This window comes from Pan paniscus, chromosome 2, assembly GCF_029289425.2.
Source record: "Pan paniscus chromosome 2, NHGRI_mPanPan1-v2.0_pri, whole genome shotgun sequence".
Taxonomy (NCBI): Eukaryota; Metazoa; Chordata; class Mammalia; order Primates; family Hominidae; genus Pan; species Pan paniscus.
This window is the reverse complement of record NC_085926.1, coordinates 38328328-38345805: the sequence shown is the minus strand read 5'-3', so window position 1 is coordinate 38345805 and position 17478 is coordinate 38328328. Positions and strand designations below refer to the sequence as shown.

The window sequence follows — 17478 nt, the reverse complement described above, 5'->3', positions numbered from 1 at the left end:
TGAAGTAGAAACAGGAGTGTAGGTCAGGTGCCATGGTTCATGCCTGTAATCCCAGCACTTTGGGAGGCCAAGGCAGGTAGATCGCTTGAGCCCAGGACTTTGAGACCAGCCTGGGCAACATGGCAAGACCCTGTCTCTATAAAAAATATTTAAAAATTAGCCAGGCATGGTAGCACGTGTCTGTAGTCCTAGCTACTCGGGATGCTGAGGTGGGAGGAACCCAGGAGGTGGAGGTTGCAGTGAGCTGAGATTGCGCCGCTGCACTCCAGCCTGTGCGGCAAAGTGAGACCCTGTCTCCAAAAAAAGGAAAAAAAAAATGAAAGGGAGTACAGAGAAAGACCCATGTATATATAGGGACTAGATAAATGATAAAGGGGGCGCTACAAGTAATGGGGTAAAACAGACCACTTAGTAAACAGTGTTTGGAAAACTGGATCAACATGTGGAAAAAATCAAATTGGATCCCAAGTTACATCATTCGCAAAGACTTCAGATGGATCAAAGTCCTAAATGTGGAAGGTAAAATTGTAACATCAACAGGAGAAACATAAAACAGTACTTCTGTGATACTGGAGTAGGGGGAAAATCTCTTAAACAATACCTCAAAAGCATAAAATGGAAGATGAAAAATTGATGAATTTCATCAAAATTCTGTTAAATTGCTGACACTATAAATAAGCAACAGATAAATGAGAGATATCTGCAACACAAAAAACTGTCAAAAACCTAATATTCAAAGTATACAATAAAATCCTACAAATCAATAAGAGAAAGATAGGAAATCAAATAGAAAAATGGAAAAGGATGTACATAGCCAATTCAGAGAAAGAAACCAGAGTTACAAAGAGCTGTTCAAAATCATTATTAATTGGCCAGGCACGGTGGCTCACGCCTGTAATCCCAGCACTTTGGGAGACCGAGGCGGATGTATCACCTGAGGTCAGGAGTTTGAGATCAGCCTGGCCAACATGGTGAAATCCCATCTCTACTAAAAATACAAAATTAGCTGGGCATGGTGGTGTGCGCCTGTAATCCCAGTTATTCGGGAGGCTGAGGCAGGAGAATCACTTGAACCGGGAGGTGGAGGTTGCAGTGAACCGGGAGGTGGAGGTTGCAGTGAGCCGAGATCGCGCCATTGCACTCCAGCCTGGGCAAAAAGAGCGAAACTCCATCTCAAAACAAAACAAAACAAAATCATTGTTAATTAAGAAAACACAAATTAAACTGACACTGAGATACCAGTTTGCACCCATCAGACTGGCAACAGATTTAAAGGTTGTTGCTGTTAAATGTTGGTGGGGATATGGGAAAATAAGAACCCTCATAAACTGCTGCTGAGAGTACACAACTGACTTCATGACAGCAGGGGTCTCAAGACCCTTCCCTCCACTCCCTTACACTCAGCAGCAGAAGCAGCAGCAGTGTTTGTCCCCAAGCTAAAGTAAAGAAGTGCTCATTAGTGAAAGTGGGCTACTAGCTGGGGAGGGTACATGGGGGGACTGAGTGAAGAGGAACTTGAAATGACACTGAGCTCCCACAGCAGGCATGGAGACAAACATGGAAAGCAGCTCTACTCATCACAGAAAAAAGCTTGATTCCTCTTCCAACCAGAATAAAACCCTGCTTATTTTGGGTTGGATAATTCTTTTTGTGAGGGATCGTCCCATATATAGTAGAATGTTTAGCAGAATCCCCAGAATGCTATGTCCTCACATGGCTGAAAAGCAGAAAATGGTGAACTCACTCCTGAAAGCACTTTTATAGTGGCATTAATACACAAGAGCCCTCATGACCTAAACACCTTCCATCAGGCCCATCTCCCAACACTGTCACATTGGGGATTAAGTTTTTAACATGTGAATTTGGGGAGACACAGTCAGGCCATAGCAAATGGATAAATGGTTGTATAATCATGTGATGGAATATCACAGTACAATGAAAATTAACAGCTAATAGCTATCTATGCACATTAACATGGATGAATTCATAAACATGACGTTGATCTAAAGCAGCAAATCACACCGCATGTAGTATAATTCCATGTATCATGAAGTTCAGAAAGGGCAAAAAGCCACAATGTATTTAAAGGAATGCATACACAGCTGGCAAAACCATAAAGAATTCCAGGGAAATGATAATACAAAAATCTGGATAGAAATGATCTCTGCTGGGATGAGGGGAAGATGAGGATACAGTGGAAGAGGAGCACAGCAAGATTCTAAGGTTCTAGTGTTCTATTTCTTCTTTTTTTGTTGTTGTTTTTTTTTTTTTTTGAGATGAAGTCTCGCTCTGTCTCCCAGGCTGGAGTGCAATGGGGTGATCTTGGCTCACTGCAACCTCCGCCTCCTGGGTTCAAGTGATTCTCCCACCTCAGCCTCCCGAGTAGGCTATAAGCCTGGCTAATTTTGTGTTTTCAGTAGAGACGGGGTTTCACCATGTTGGCCAAGCTGGTCTTGAACTCCTGACCTCAAGCGATCTGCCTGTATCGGCCTCCCAAAGTGCTGGGATTACAGGTGTAAGTGACTGTGCCTGGTTGATGTTCCATTTCTTAACCCGAGTGCTGATCATCAGATGTTTGATTAATATGTTTTATAACTTGCTGTAAGATACATATACTCTACTGTATACATGATATTTTTCACAATAAACTGACTGAGCATAGTGGCTTATGCCTACTAATCCTAGCACTTCAGTAGGCCAAGGCAGGAGGAGGATTGCTTGAGCTCAGGAATTTGAGACCAACCTGGACAACAAAGTAAGATCCTGTCCCTACAAAAAATACAAAAATTAGCTGGGAACGGTGATGCATGCCTGTGGTCCCAGCTACTCGGGAGGTTGAAGTGGGAGGATTGCTTGAGCCCAGGAATTCAAGGCTGCAATGAGCCGTGATCACACCACTGTACTCCAGCCTGGGTGTATTCCTGCCTGACAAAGCTAGACTTTGTCTCCAAAAAAATATAATAGGCTGGGCACAGTGGCTCATACCTGTAATCCCAACAGTTTGGGAGGCCGAGACAGGAAGACCACCTGAGGTCAGGAGTTCGAGACCAGCCTGGCCAATATGGTGAAACCCCGTCTCTACTAAAAATACAAAAATTAGCCAGGTGTGGTGGTGGGCACCTGTAATCCCAGCTACTCAGGAGACTGAGGTAGGAGAATTGTTTAAACCCAGGAGGCAGAGGTTGCAGTGAGCCAAGAATGCACCATTGCACTCCAGCCTGGGCCACAGAGCAAGTGAAACTCCATTTTAGAATAAATAAATAAAAATAAATAGTAAAATAATAGTAAACCTTAATCTAATAAAAGACATATAGTTCCACTTCCAGCTAAGATGATGATGGTCAAGAAAGAACACATTTGTGCTGTAACAATGACAGAGTGGAATAAACAACAACAACCAGAGCATCATATTTTTGTTTGAAGCTATCAAAAAATTGTAAATTCAAGAAGTCTAAATAAAATAAATTCCAGAATGAGATGAGCCCTTAAGTGCTGATTCATACCTGCAGCATGGGAGACATGAAGAAGTAAGACTCTACAGGCAGATAAACTTTGCTAGAAAAGAAAAACAACTACATTTGGGCTGGTATGGAGGACTGAAATCTGGAAGAGTCTCCAATATAGAGCTAGTCCTCCCTACCCACCAAATGTCTCCAATGAACTACTATGGAAGCAGTGATGTGGAAGTGGGGGAAGAGCTAGAAAACAGAGAAAGAGCTCTGTAATCTCAGTGGTTAGGTCCCAAAGACTTGATGGAGGGAGGGGCCTGATCCTGCTGATCCTGATCCCAAGACACTGCAACTACTGGTGAACTAAAACTAACTAGTACTGATCCAACCCCTGATTAAACAAAAAAAAACCACCACCTCACCTGCACTTCCTGATAGAAGGGCAAGCCTTTTCTGCAGGTAAACATTAGCTATTTATTTAACAACTGCATGTGAATCTACAATTATCTCAAAAGTAAAAGGTTTAAAAATTAGCCACTTTAGTCAACACTGTACTTTTAAACACAACATACAGCATTCAAACAAAATTAAATAGCATTTTAAGAAGCAGGAAATGGCAGTAAAATAGTAAATAAAAGCAGACTCTGAGATGAATTAGCAGATAGGAGCTTTATAATAATTATAAAGATGATATAAAGTCAGAGGAAGAGATGGACAAAATGGTTAAAATATCAAAAATTTCAGCAGAGACATAAGAAAGTATAAGAGAATGAAATGGAAATTCTAGAAATAGAAAAAATATAATATCCAAAATGAATTTGTTAGATGGACTTAATAGCAGACTGTCTACAGCAGAAACATGAATAAAAAGAGGTGTGATAGAAATTGTCCATCTGAAGTCCGGGCGCAGTGGCTCATGCCTGTAATCCCAGCACTTTGGGAGGCTGAGGCAGGCGGATCACCTGAGGTCAGGAGTTCAAGACCAGCCTGCCTAACATGGTGAAACCCCATCTCTACTAAAAATACAAAAAATTAGCCAGATGTGGTGGCGCTTGCCTGTAGTCCCAGCAACTTAGGAGGCTGAGGCAGGGGAAGCGCTTGAGCCCAGCAGGTGGAGGTCGGAGTGAGCTGAGATCATGCCACTGCACTCCAGCCTGGGCAACAGAGCAAGACTCTGTCTCAAAAAAACAAAACATAACAAAACAAAACAAAAAATGAACTTGTCCAACTGAAGCAGGGAGAGAGAAAAAAAAAAAAAGAATAGAAAATCAAAGTCCTATGGGACAACAGCAGATGTGTAACTGAAGTCCAGAGGAAAGGAAAGAGAGAATAGGGAAAAATAAATATTTGAAGAAATAATGGCTAAGAATTTTCCAAAATTGATGGAAGACATTAACCCACAGATCCAAGAAGCTCAGTGAATCACAAAGGGGATACATACAAAATAATAATTAAAAAACTCTTACTTAGGTATATCATAATCAAACTGCTGAAAATCAAAGATTAATAGAAAAATCTTAAATCAGCCAGAGAAGAAAACCCCATTACATTCAGGAGAATAACATTAAGAATGACAGTTAATTTCTTATCTGAAACATTAGAAGTCAAGAAAACAATGAAATGACATTTTCAAAGTGCTGAAAGTAAAAAGTGCCAACCTAGAATTCCACAACAGAAAACATTAGTTTAATATGAAGTAAAATAAATACATTTTCAGACAAAGTAAAACTTAAGAGAATCCACTTTTTATAGATGTTCTACATTCCTTCCTGAAGCTCTGACTTTCCATCTGGTATGATTTTCCCTTTAGGCCGGAAGACATCCTTTAGTCATTCCTGTAGTGCAAGCATGTTCGTAAAAAATTCAAGCGTATAATATTAGTGCAAATCAGACTTTTCAAATTAAGGATTTCAATTTAAAAATCAATTAAAAAGTGTATACCTTAAAAAGCCAACAGAGGAGATAAAATGGAATACTAGACTTTGCTCAGTTAATCCAAAAATAAGACAGGAAAAGAATAAGAAAGAAAAAAGAACATATAGAACAAAAGAAAAGAAAAAGCAAAATTGATATGTAATCCATTTTGTAAATGGATGGATTAAAAAAATAAAAAATAAATGGATAGATTCAATTAAATCCAATCATTTCAATAATTACATTAAATGTAAATGGACCCTTCCCTTTAAAAATATTTATTGCCTGCCTACCTTCCTACCTTTCTTTTTTCTTCTTCCTTCTCTAAAAAGCCATTAAATAGGCAAACAGAAGTGGCTCAAGGGCCGCACGTAAATACATAACCAGAGTGGGGCAGATTCAAGAGGCTGCTGGAGAGAGGACACAGAGACAACACAGGTAAGGGTAAGCAGAGAAGCCAAAACGGGGCTTGCATGTCAAGGAGGCAGCAATCTGGAGGAGTCAGAAGAATCAACTTTGTCACTGTTAGGATAAGATACAAATATGGGAAGGAAGAAAGCCAGAATGAACCCCATGGTGTTGGACTGGAAGTGGAGTGTATAGGGTTGAACTCATGTTTTTCAACACATGGAGAAGTAGACAGACAGACAAATAGAAAGGTAACGTGTGCATTGATACAGACTTATATATATATTTGGATATATACATATATATCCTAATATTTCCCAGCTCAGCCCACTGAAAGGGGTTGTTATATATCCTAACATATTCCCAGCTCAGCCCACTGAAAGGGGCTGGGAACAGCATCATCCCAGTAGCAATGAGCATCCAGAGAGAGCATCCAAACATCTCTCCCACTCAGAGAAGTCAGGGCCCCTTGGATAAATGGAAGATTACAGGGCTGATCCAAGGAAAAAACAAGATGAGCCTGAAACTTTTTTAAACTAGAAGCTATGGAAATGCTCAAGGAATGATGGAAGATATGTCAAAAGGACGAGGGGCCAGTTTGAAGGACCACTCATTGATGCAGAAAAAGATGAAAATTACTATCTTTTTAGAAATGAAAGATATGTAAATAAAGTTAACATGTAGCATTCTGAAATGCATAAATTAGAAGTTAATACAGGATGGGAATAAATGAGCTAAAATTTCAACTTAAAAATACAGAAAAAAAAATTCATAAAGTAGAAGGAAGGCATTTAAAAAGATAAAATTAGAAATTAATAAAAGGGAGCACAAAAAAAATTAACATTGCTTAATAAAATATACCAACCTTTAGCTAATATGCTCAAGGGAAAAAAAATACACAAACAAGAATGAACTAGGGACAAGGGTATAGGGCATAGAATGAGATGGTGAAAGTGGAGATTACAATCCCAGCATTTTGGAGTCCAAGATGAGTGGATCACTTGAGGTCAAGAGTTTGAGACCAGCCTAGGCAACATGGCGAAACCCCATCTCTACAAAAATACAAAAATTAGCCAGGTGGTATGGCGCGCACCTGTAATCCCAGCTACTCAGGTGGCTGAGGTGCAAGAATCGCTTGAACCCGGGAGGCGAAGGTTGCAGTGAGCTGAGATTGTACCACTGCACTTCAGCCTGGGTGACAGTGAGACTCTGTCTCAAAACAAGAACAAAAACAAAAACAAAACAAAACAAGAAATAATCTTAATGTCCTTCAACTAGGGCTATAAAATAATTTATCAGACCTCATGCCAGTCATTAGAAAACAAAAAGGTAGACCTGTACATACTGTTATGGAAAGCAAGTCTCAGAATAACACATAGAATGTAATAGCATTTCTGTTAAATATATACACACACACACGTATCAGGTTGAACCATATGCAATTGCCATTTTTGTAAATCAAAACTTCTTCAATATTGGCAATTCCGTATGATTCAATCTAACACAGGAAGGAAGTCACAGTCTGGAAGGAAGGAAAGGAGTCTGGGAGGCATATGAAGGAGGCATTTGCTTCTTATTCCATATTTCTGTTTTGCATGAATCTTTTATGATAAAAAGACATCCATTCGTTATGTATTTTAAAACAAATAGTTGTTTTTAAGACCTGCTGCTTTCCATCCAGCCCCTTGGCTCGGTCCAGGAGAAGACATTCAGCCCCCACCTCTCAGCTTCTCCCATCTTCATCGCTGGCTGTGAAGACAGTGTCTGGGAAGAGAGAAGGACTGCCATCCTCCTGGGGAAATAACTCAAGCTATGGAAGATGCTCTAGTGTGATTCCACGTTGGAAAACCAAGAACAATGGCCAGGCACGGTGGCTCACACTTGCAATCCCAGCACTTTGGGAGGCCGAGGCAGGTGGATAATTTGAGGTCAGAAGTTCGAGACCAGCCTGGCCAACATGGTGAAACCCCGTCTCTACTAAAAATACAAAACTAGCTGGGCATGGTGGTGTGCACCTGTAGTCCCAGTTACTCAGGAGACTGAGGCAGGAGGATCACTTGAACCCGGGAGGCGGAGGTTGTAGTGAGCCGAGATCGCACCACTGCACTCCAGTCTGGGCAACAGGAGTGAAACCCTGTCTCCAAAAAAACAAAACAAAAGAAAACAAACAAACAAAAAAAACAAGAACACCCTCAGTGCCCAAATGCAGGAAAAGTAACCTGGCCATCATACGCAGCACCACAAAGATGACTTCTGAGAAACTTTGGTTCTTGTATACACCCTTTGCATATAAGGTACAAAGGAACAAACTATGGCTGTATGGAAATAAGCTCATAAAGGAGACTGGGAGAAAATGTCCCTAAATGATACCAGTGGTTGGAGAGAGGGGATGGGATTATGAGTCATTTTCCTTTATTTTTTTGAGACATGGTCTCGCTCTGTCGCCCAGGCTAGAGTGAAGTGGTGCAATCACAGCTCATTGCAGCCTTGACCTCCCAGGCTCCAGCGATCCCCCCGGCCTCCTGCCACCCCTGCCACCCCACCCCCAGTAGCTGGGACCACAAGCACATGCCACTATACCGGGATATTTATAATTATTATTATTTGTAAAGATATGGTCTCTTTGTTGCCAGTCTCAAACTCCTGGGCTCAAGTGATCCTCCCGCCTCCACCTCCCAAAGTGCTGGGATTACAGGTGTGAGCACCAGGCCCATTTTCTTTATTTTTCAAACTTGCTATTACAAGGTTTGACTGTTTTTACAATCAACCTAAACAACATGAAACACACTGAAATATAAACTGAAAACTATGGCTTATTAGCCCTGCCCAGCTGGTTTCTATCATGTCTGATGGTGTCTATAAACATCAAGAGGGCGACTGTTCCTTAAAAAAAGCAGATTCAGCCAGTGGTTGAGAATCCAGCGTCTGGAGCCAGACTGGCTTGGTTCAGATCCCAGCTGTGCCAGCCCTGACCAAGTTATTTAACCACTGCAAGATTTGGTTTCCTCGGTTGTGAAGTGGGAATCATTATCAGTACCTACTTCAGAGGTACTGTTGTTAATAAAGATTAATTGCTAAGGAACTGGGCCAGGCACACACTCAGTGCCCAAAAAATGCTGGCAGCTGTTAGTATCACAATAATCATTTTTATTCAAAGTGCCTCTTTATTCCCCTTAGACACTATTAAAGCCAAATGAGATGATGTCTGGGCAAGAACGAAAGAGCTGGCCAGTCCACACAGCAGCCTGGAGAATGAGTCCTCACGTGCGTGCAACCTCTGTTGGTTCCAAGTATGTCTATTTAAGTGATCACTCAGCAGAGCGGCAAAACAGGTCTGATTCTGCATTTAAGCTTGCTAAGAGGATAAGTAACTCTATGCTGTTTTGCACAAGAGATGCCTTAGAGGCTGGGAATAATGCCACAATCCCATCAGCTCCTCCTGAGCCCATAGGGGCCTTCTGCCCTAACTGCTTCTCCCTGTATGCTGGGCTGTTCCGTTCCCTGGGGTTCTCTTCTGACAGCCGGAGGACCCCTGCCAGGCACTCCACCAACTCCAGCACCAACCCTGCCCTGCTCACCCAGTCTCATTTTCAGGGAACTTGGAAGTCTTTGCAGACCTTTGGGAAACGTCTTTTTACACTTAGGGTGGTGGGATGAGGGCAATCGGAATGCTCATGGTGGTCATTTTACACATGTTAAAATCTTGTATTGACCTAGAACACACATCCTGAAAAATGCACACATCATAAGCCTATAATCTTCATAAATTTTTACAAACTAAACACACCCATGGAACATGAAACAGAACATTGACAGCACCCCACAGGCCCCTTCTGAAAGGTAACTACTAATTATCCCGACTTCCAACAATAGTAAATAGTTTTGTCTGCTTTTTTTATTTTTTTTGAGACAGGGTCTCATGGCTCACTGCAGCCTCAACCTCCTAGGCTTAAGCGATCCTCCCACCTCAGTCTCCTGAGTAGCTGGGACTACAGGCATGTGCCACCACGCCTGGCTAATTTTCGTATTTTTTGTAGAGAAGGGGTTTCACCATTATCGGGGAACCTGCCCCAATAATCACGTAGGTTCTTTTCCATTTTTCCTAAGCATCGGCTGGCTTGAGAAATAAAGGGACAGAGTACAAAAGAGAGAAATTTTAAAGCTGGGTGTCTGGGGGAGACTTCCCACGTTGGTAGGATCTGTGATGCCCCACAAGCCACAAAAACCAGCAAGTTTTTATTAGGGATTTTCAAAAGGGGAGGGAGTGTGCAAATAGGTGTCGGTGATAGACATCAAGTACTTAACAGGATAATAGAATATCACAAGGCAAGTGGAGGCAGGGTGAGATCACAGGACCACAGGACCGAGGCGAAATTAAAATTGCTAATGAAGTTTCGGGCACCATTGTCATTGATAACATTTTATCAGGAGACAGGGTTTTGAGATCAACCAGTCTGACCAAAATTTATTAGGTGGGAATTTCCTCTTCCTAATAAGCCTGGGAGCGCTATGGGAGACTGGAGTTTATTTCATCTCTGCAGCCTCGACCATAAGAGACAGGCTACGCCCAGGGGGGCCAGTTCAGAGACCTACCCGCAGGTGCACATTCTCTTTTTCAGGGATGTTCCATGCTGAGAAAAAGAATTCAGCGATATCTTTCCCATTTGCTTTTGAAGGAAGAGAAATATGGTTCTGTTCTACCCAGCTCACCAGCAGTCAGAGTTTAAGGTTATCTCTATTATTCCCTGAACAATTGCTGTTATCCTGTTCTTTTTTCAAGGTGCCCACACTTCACATTGCTCAAACACACATGCTGTACAATTTGTGCAGTTAATGCAATTATTACAGGGTCCTGAGGTGATATATCCTCCTCAGCTGACAGGATCAAGAGATTAAAGTAAAGACAGGCATAGGAAATCACAAGGGTATTGATTGGGGAAGTAATGTGTCCATGAAATCTTTACTATTTATGTTTAGAGACTACAGTAAAGACAGGCATAAAAAATTATAAAAGTATTAATTTGGGAAACTAATAAATGTCCATGAAATCTTCACAATCCACATTCTTCTGCCATGGCTTCAGCCAGTCCCTCTGTTTGGGGTCCCTGACTTCCCACAACACACCATGTTGCCCAGTCTGGTCTCGAACTCCTTGACTCAAGCAATCCACCTGCCTCGGCCTCCCAAAATGCGGAGATTACAGGTGTGAGCCACTGTGCCTGGCCTGTAGTGCCATCTGCTTTTGAATTTGATGTACAGAGACCCCTGCCATATGTATGTCCGTGTTTGGCCTCTTTTGCTCAGTGTTACATTTGGTAAGATTCACCCATTTTGGTAAGATTCATTGTGTATCACTGAGGTTGGTTCATTTTCATTTGTGTGTAGTATCCTGTTGTACAAATGCACCACAATGCATTTTTTCTGTCTACTATTAATGGGCACTGGGCCACTTCCACTGTGGGGCTATTCAGCATAGTACTGCAATGAATGTTCTCCTGTACATATTTAGTAAACACATGCACAAATTCCTGTTGTGCCTTTACTTAGAAATGAGATTGCTGGGTAGGCGTATATTCAGCTTTAGCAGATGCTGTCTAACAGGTTTTCTAAGAGGTTTCCCTAATGGGTATTTTTATAGTATCCTTTTACTCAGTTGATTCAAAGGTATAAAATATATATTACATAGAACTTGGATTGTCCATAAAGTATCATAGGAAGGCCCTCAAGCAAAGCAGCTTCACTATCTTCTCTAGTGACAACAGCTATAGCCCAGAGAGACAAATACATCTTAGAAACCTGGACTCTATAGGCGGCCAGTCCAACCTCCTTACAGACCCTTAGACCATTCCAACGCCACCTGTAAGGGGAACTCACTGACATCCTAATGCTGATTATTCTACAGCTCAAGTTCTCAGAAATCCCTTTCTCCTCCTTTTGCCTCCCCCGGCCCTGGGTCTGCCCTCTCCATGCCAGTTGCTATGGTTTGAATATGTGTCCCCTCCAAAACTCATGTTGAAGCTTTATCTCCAACATGACATATTGAAAGATGGGACCTTTAAGGAGATTGGGTCATGAGGGCTTTATGAGTGGATTAATCCATTCATGGGTTAACAAATTAACAGGTTAATTGATTAACGGGTTATCGTGGGAACGGGACTGGTGGCTTTCTGAGAAGAGGAAAGGAGACCTGAGCCAGCACACTCAGCTCCCTCACCATGTGATGCCCTCTACCTCCTCAGGACTCTGCAGAGAGCCCTACTAGCAAGCAGGCCCTCATCAGATATGGCCCCTCAACCTTGGACTTCTCAGACTCTATAATTGTAAGAAATAAATTTCTTTTCCTTATAAATTACCCAGGAACAGGTATTCTGTTATAGGCAACAGAAAATGAACTAAGACATCAGTCTTCCGAGTTTTGACAGTGGTACTACATCCCCCTCTTCCCTGTCCAAGCTGAAAGACCCAGACTATGTCCCACAGGCAATGGGACCTGGCCAGGCTAGAAGGCCAAGATCCATTCATGTCCCCAGACCTCGCACTGCCTATGTCTTTGCAGTCCAGAGCTCAGGACAGCTCATCTGCAGCTTGGAGCTTAGGGTTTCAGAAAGACCATTCCCAAGTCTTACAGATCCTGGCCAAAAGGTCAGGCTATTGTGGACACAGCTGAGAAGCGGGAACAACCTGTCTGCTATTCTATGCTTGCCTACAAGTGCCAATTGACACTTTCTCACCCCATCCCCGAGGTCAGGCTCCACCTCCCTCCTGCACAAGTCCCTCTGTAAGAAAACTTTAGTAGATATTGCCCCACTAGCCCTGGCCCCTGGGAGTGAGCTGGCCCTGAGCCCCCACCCCGGGACACATGCTGCCAGTGGCTCACTTACTGACTCGATAGCCCAGGCCTTCTGCGTGAATCCTCTTGGCCATGAATTGTCCTTCAATTAGTGCTCGAACCTCCACATCCCCAGGGAATGCTGCAACCTGTCTCCGGGAAAAGGTGGGCACAGAGTAAGGAACTCTCATTGTCCATTCGTGTGTGTATGTGTGTGTCTGTGTGTGATCTTTTTAAACAACAGCCCAGATTTGAAACTCATAGCTGGGCTCTTTAACCACTATCTTTGCCTGTCACACACACTCACACAAACACACTACTCAAGCACACAAGCTCACAGCCTCACATGCATGTCACTTTGAAGAGTCAAGAGACATTACAGAACTTAGTCTCAGGCAGCTGAGAGTTCAAGTTCTGTCTACCATTCAGCTCTGCAATCTTCAATAAGTTACATTAGTCTTGCTATCATTCTTTTTCTTAACAAAACGGAGGTAATAGTGGCGCCTGTTTTTTAGGGTTGTTGCAATGATCAGATTAGACAACAGAGCCTGGAAAATGCAGTACATACTAGATAAGTGAGAGCCACGAGCTTACGCTGAGATCCCACCCCTGTGGCATGTCCTTCAAGCTAGCACTGATGGGCATCAACCCCAGGCTCACTCCTGCTTCTCTGGCACCTGAGACCAATGCTAGAACCTGCCGCCATCCCCCTCATAAACAGCTACACTCTAACCTTACTGACCTTCTTCTAGTTCCCAAGCTGCTCCCTCTGCCTGAAAGTCTATCCTACTCTTTCCATGGTGAGATCCTGAGTACTTTCAGGTCTCAACCTAAAGGCCACCTTCTCAGAGAGGCCCAGGCCTGATCACCCCACCCAGGGTAAGTCTCCAACCCACCCACCAGCTGCTTTCCTTTGCAGCACTCTGTTCTTCTGCCACCTAGCCTTAGCACCTGCTGCATTCATGTACGTGCTCATTCAGTCATCTACTGTCCCTCTCCCCCCTAGACAGCAGGCTCTGGAGAGCAAGGGCCACCAATGTTTTGTTCTCCTTTGTGTCCCCGGTGCCTGGCACCAATCATACATATCTGCTGGTTGAATGAATGAATGAAGAACACTACTTTCTCCTTGACAAATCTAGGATTGATATGCATGAAAGAGAACAGGCATAGCTTCTCACTCTAACAAAAGAAACCAAACTGATCCTCCATCAGAAGATTGAGATGAACTTCCTACTTTATACAAAGCTTTCCATTCATAATCCAACATGTAGTGCCATCATCTGCCACTGAATCCAATGCCAACTCTGACAGTTACAGTTTCCAGACAGAGTGTCTTACATAAACCCCCCATTTACTGGGGTCAGAAACATCTCTCAGGTACAACCCAAAATGTGGTGACGACTCTCCAGTGACTCTCTAGCAGCAATGTCAATTTTGAGGAGCAAGAACCAACTAAATCCTTCCCGAGAAAGGTCACATTGTGGAGGAGAAAGAAAACAGCAGCTTCAGAGCCAGAGAGGAATGGGTTTGAGCCCCCTCCACCATCTATGACCTTGTGACTCTGGGCAGATTATTTAGCCTGAGCCTCTGAGTCTCAACCTCTCCATCTAGAAAGAGGAACAATAGTGCCTATTGCTTTGAAAAGTAAATGATAGCCGGACATGGTGGCTCAAACCTGTAATCCCAGCATTTTGGGAGGGGGCGTATCACTTGAGGTTAGGAGTTCGAGACCAGCCTGGCCAACATGGAGAAACCCCTGTCTACTAAAAATACAAAAATCAGCCAGGCGTGGTGGCTTGCATCTGTAATCCCAGCTACTCAGGAGGCTGAGGCAGGAGGATCGTTTGAACCCGCGAGGTGGGGGTTGCAGTGAGCCAAGATCATCCCGCTGCACTCAAGCCTGGGCAACAGAGTGAGACTCCATCTCAAAAAATTAAAAAAAAAAAAAAAAAAAAAGAAAAGTAAATGAGGAAGGTATAGAAAACCATGAGCACAATGCCTGGCACCAAATGGGCTCAATAAATGTTAGTACCTCCTGGGCTCAGCAGCTCTTTCAACCAGGAGGAAATTCATGATCTCAAGATCCATGGGTTCCTGATGGGTATAGGATAAAACTCGCCAAGGAAATAAGTTCTGTGATACACAATGACAGTGTTAGCATTTGTTAAATAGGAAGAGAACTCTCAGGTTTTCTGCATTCCTCCCTGAGGGAAAGGACCGTGTCTGTCTTAGGTCCTGCAGATTCCCCAGGATCTAGAATGCACCCTGGCACACCACAAGTGTGTATGATATTAATGGATGAGTGAATGAATGAAGTCCCTAAAAGTAACATAATTTGACAGGCAATTGTTAAATTTTACACTCACAAATGGAGCCAATGTAACTCCAACACCAACAGCACATGTACCTTGTGGTTTTCTGTGTTAAACCTATGACGTCCAATAATTTCAGGGGTGATCTCCATTACATCAAAATAAAAACCTGAAATAAAACCAGGAAGAGATCAGCCATCATTAGTCAAAAAACAAAAGATCAGCTTCTTAACAGACTTAGAACAGGACAAAATGACCCCATATCCCTGGGTCCCCTGGCTCTTTCATCCCCCAGATGAGACCTGTGAATATTCTCAGTTCCTTCTCTCCAACAGGATAGAAGGGAACCAGGGAGCCCTGAGCTAGCTTTTCTCAAAGACAACTCTTCCTGCTCTCACTTGGCAGCCTGGAATAGGAAGCAGCTGCCCAGCCAATCCTAAAATACCAACACAGGTTTGACCAAGGGAGGCACAGACCCTCCCTGCTCAGGCCTGCCCAGACACTGGGCACTTTTCCTTGTGCCTGGGGCAGAGGCTGTGAACGGGGATGCACCAGGGTAGAGGCTGCCCTCTCTGATGCTGTCACCAGGGGCTTGGTGGGGACAGAAGACATAGCTATGGCCTGATGTTCTGCTCAGAGCAGAAGCCAAGGACAGCCTTACAGCCCCACCCTCGCTCAGAACACAGGGTTCCACACCAGCTTGTAGGATGTGTGGAATAGAAGTGCAGACAGACAGGACTCCCCTGGACTTCTCCACGGCCCTCCTCTCCCCCAGCTCATGGGGCCCCAGGCCCTGCCCCTCCAGCCGGCAGCTGCTGACCCTTCACAGGCCTGGGCATCACCAACTGGCCTACCCAGGTTTCCACCGTTGCCCATCTCTGTGGACTGCAGTGCCTTAGAGAAATCGCTCCAGGAACGGGACAGAGACTCGTCACGGATCTTCTCTCTCATGAGGGAGCCATTTTTAAAGCTGCAGAAGAGGGCATAGCTCTGAGGGAGGGAGCCGGTGCTTGCTGACTGGACCCATGAGTTTCAGTGAAGAGACTCAGGCAGAGGAACTGCAGGTCAGGCTGGACCACGACCCCTAGTCAGTGCACAGCAGGCTTTGAAACTTAGGTATCGGAGGCTCTTCCTCAGATTCAGGCCCCTGAATGTCCCTGGGAGGTGCCGGAAACGCCCTTGTCTTGGGCTATTTACACAGGAGGCTGACACAGAGGAGCCCCAGGTAGAGACAGGGAGCTTGGGTTTCTGCACATTCTACCATGGGCACAATGAGGCAGGGAGGGCTAGATTAACTAGCCACATTCTCTAATGGTTCTTAGGGCTTAGGAGCTCAGAAACCATTTCCCTCAGGAGCTTTGGACAGGTCTCCAAAGGCCTGTGGTCAGAGCACAGAGCATGTCCCTTCCACGAGAGCCGTCGGGAGGCAGGATGTCCTTCCCGCCATTTGCTGAGGGTCCACCACATGCCAGACAGGTCACAGTAACAATGCGAGGTAAATGCTCTTACCCTCTCCATCTCATGAGGAAAGTGTGGCTCAGACATGCCACACTACAGAGTTTGCCCAAGGTCACACAGGATATAGCTGGTGAGGATAGAATTTGAACCTGGGCTTGAAGGACACAGGGTCTTGGGTTATTCCCCACCCAGCTCTGCTGTCAGCAAGAGCTGGTGAGTCCTTGGGGGTCTCAGTTGCCCAGCAGAGCCTGGGAAAGTGGAGGGAGTCATTCCAGAGCTAGTGGAATGACTTGGGGTCCTCAAGATGGTGCCAGACCTGCCCACACCTCCTCACCCAGGGAATGGTGCCAACCAACACCCAAGCTCACCACAGGAGTGCCATGTAGTGCTGGGAGTCAACCGGGTTGCAGAAGATGTGGCCTTCCAGGGCAGGCATGGGCTCTTGGAGCCAGAGAAACAGGGTGTCACTGGTGCCCAGGCTGACCTGAGGAGAGACAGGCAGAGGTGGGCACCTTGGGCTTTGCCCACACATGCTGCCCTCTGCCAGCGACGCGCTGTACTCCACCCACCTTAACCCTGTCACTTCACTCATGCTGCAGACCTCAGATGCAAGGCCACTTTCTAAGAGCCACTTCTGACCCTCCCATACCAGATGAGCCAGGAGTTAGCTCCCCAGATGCAGATCTCATGGATCTTTTGTGCTGATTTCCCACAACTGCATCTAAATAATGGTTTGGGTGATGGCTGGTTCCCCACATGACTTTCCCACTAGAAGTAGGAATGTCTGGGTTATGTCTTCCTTATTCATCTGCGCTGCTCACAGCCCTTTGGCCCCACATCTGACCCTCTGCCACTGCATGCACTAAGACTGGCCACTGTGAAGCAGGCAGGGGTCCTGCCCATCTAGCAAAGAACAATGACTTTCTGAGAAAGATGTGCGCCCCCATCCCCTCCCTCCACTGTCTTTTGGAACCGGCAGACACTCTGATAAGTAGCAGAGATCCTGCTGGGACCCAGACCCTGGGACCCTGGGATCTGGGTCCCAGCAGCATCTCTGCTACTTATCAGAGTGTGGGTGTGAGTGTGGAAACAGAAACAGCCTATGGGT

At 44.5% G+C, this 17478-nt stretch overlaps 1 protein-coding gene across 6 annotated transcripts in view; it reads right to left on the bottom strand.

Moving 5' to 3' along the window:
• XYLB (xylulokinase) overlaps nt 1-17478 on the bottom strand; it is an 81159-nt gene that overhangs the window by 35885 nt on the left and 27796 nt on the right. For 4 of the 6 annotated variants that reach the window (XR_001337927.4, XR_608387.4, XM_014344181.4 and 1 more), the window contains exons 12-15: nt 16739-16854; nt 15767-15882; nt 15008-15081; nt 12653-12749 (exon numbers count right to left, since the gene is read on the bottom strand). Coding sequence is in view for 4 of the 6 variants with exons in the window: in XM_014344181.4 (XP_014199667.2) it covers nt 12653-12749; nt 15008-15081; nt 15767-15882; nt 16739-16854 (403 nt within the window). In the remaining 2 variants the exon portion in view is untranslated. The remainder of the gene's footprint in view (nt 1-12652; nt 12750-15007; nt 15082-15766; nt 15883-16738; nt 16855-17478) is intronic. The other 2 variants (XM_008951551.4, XM_008951550.4) reach the window with 1 other exon arrangement.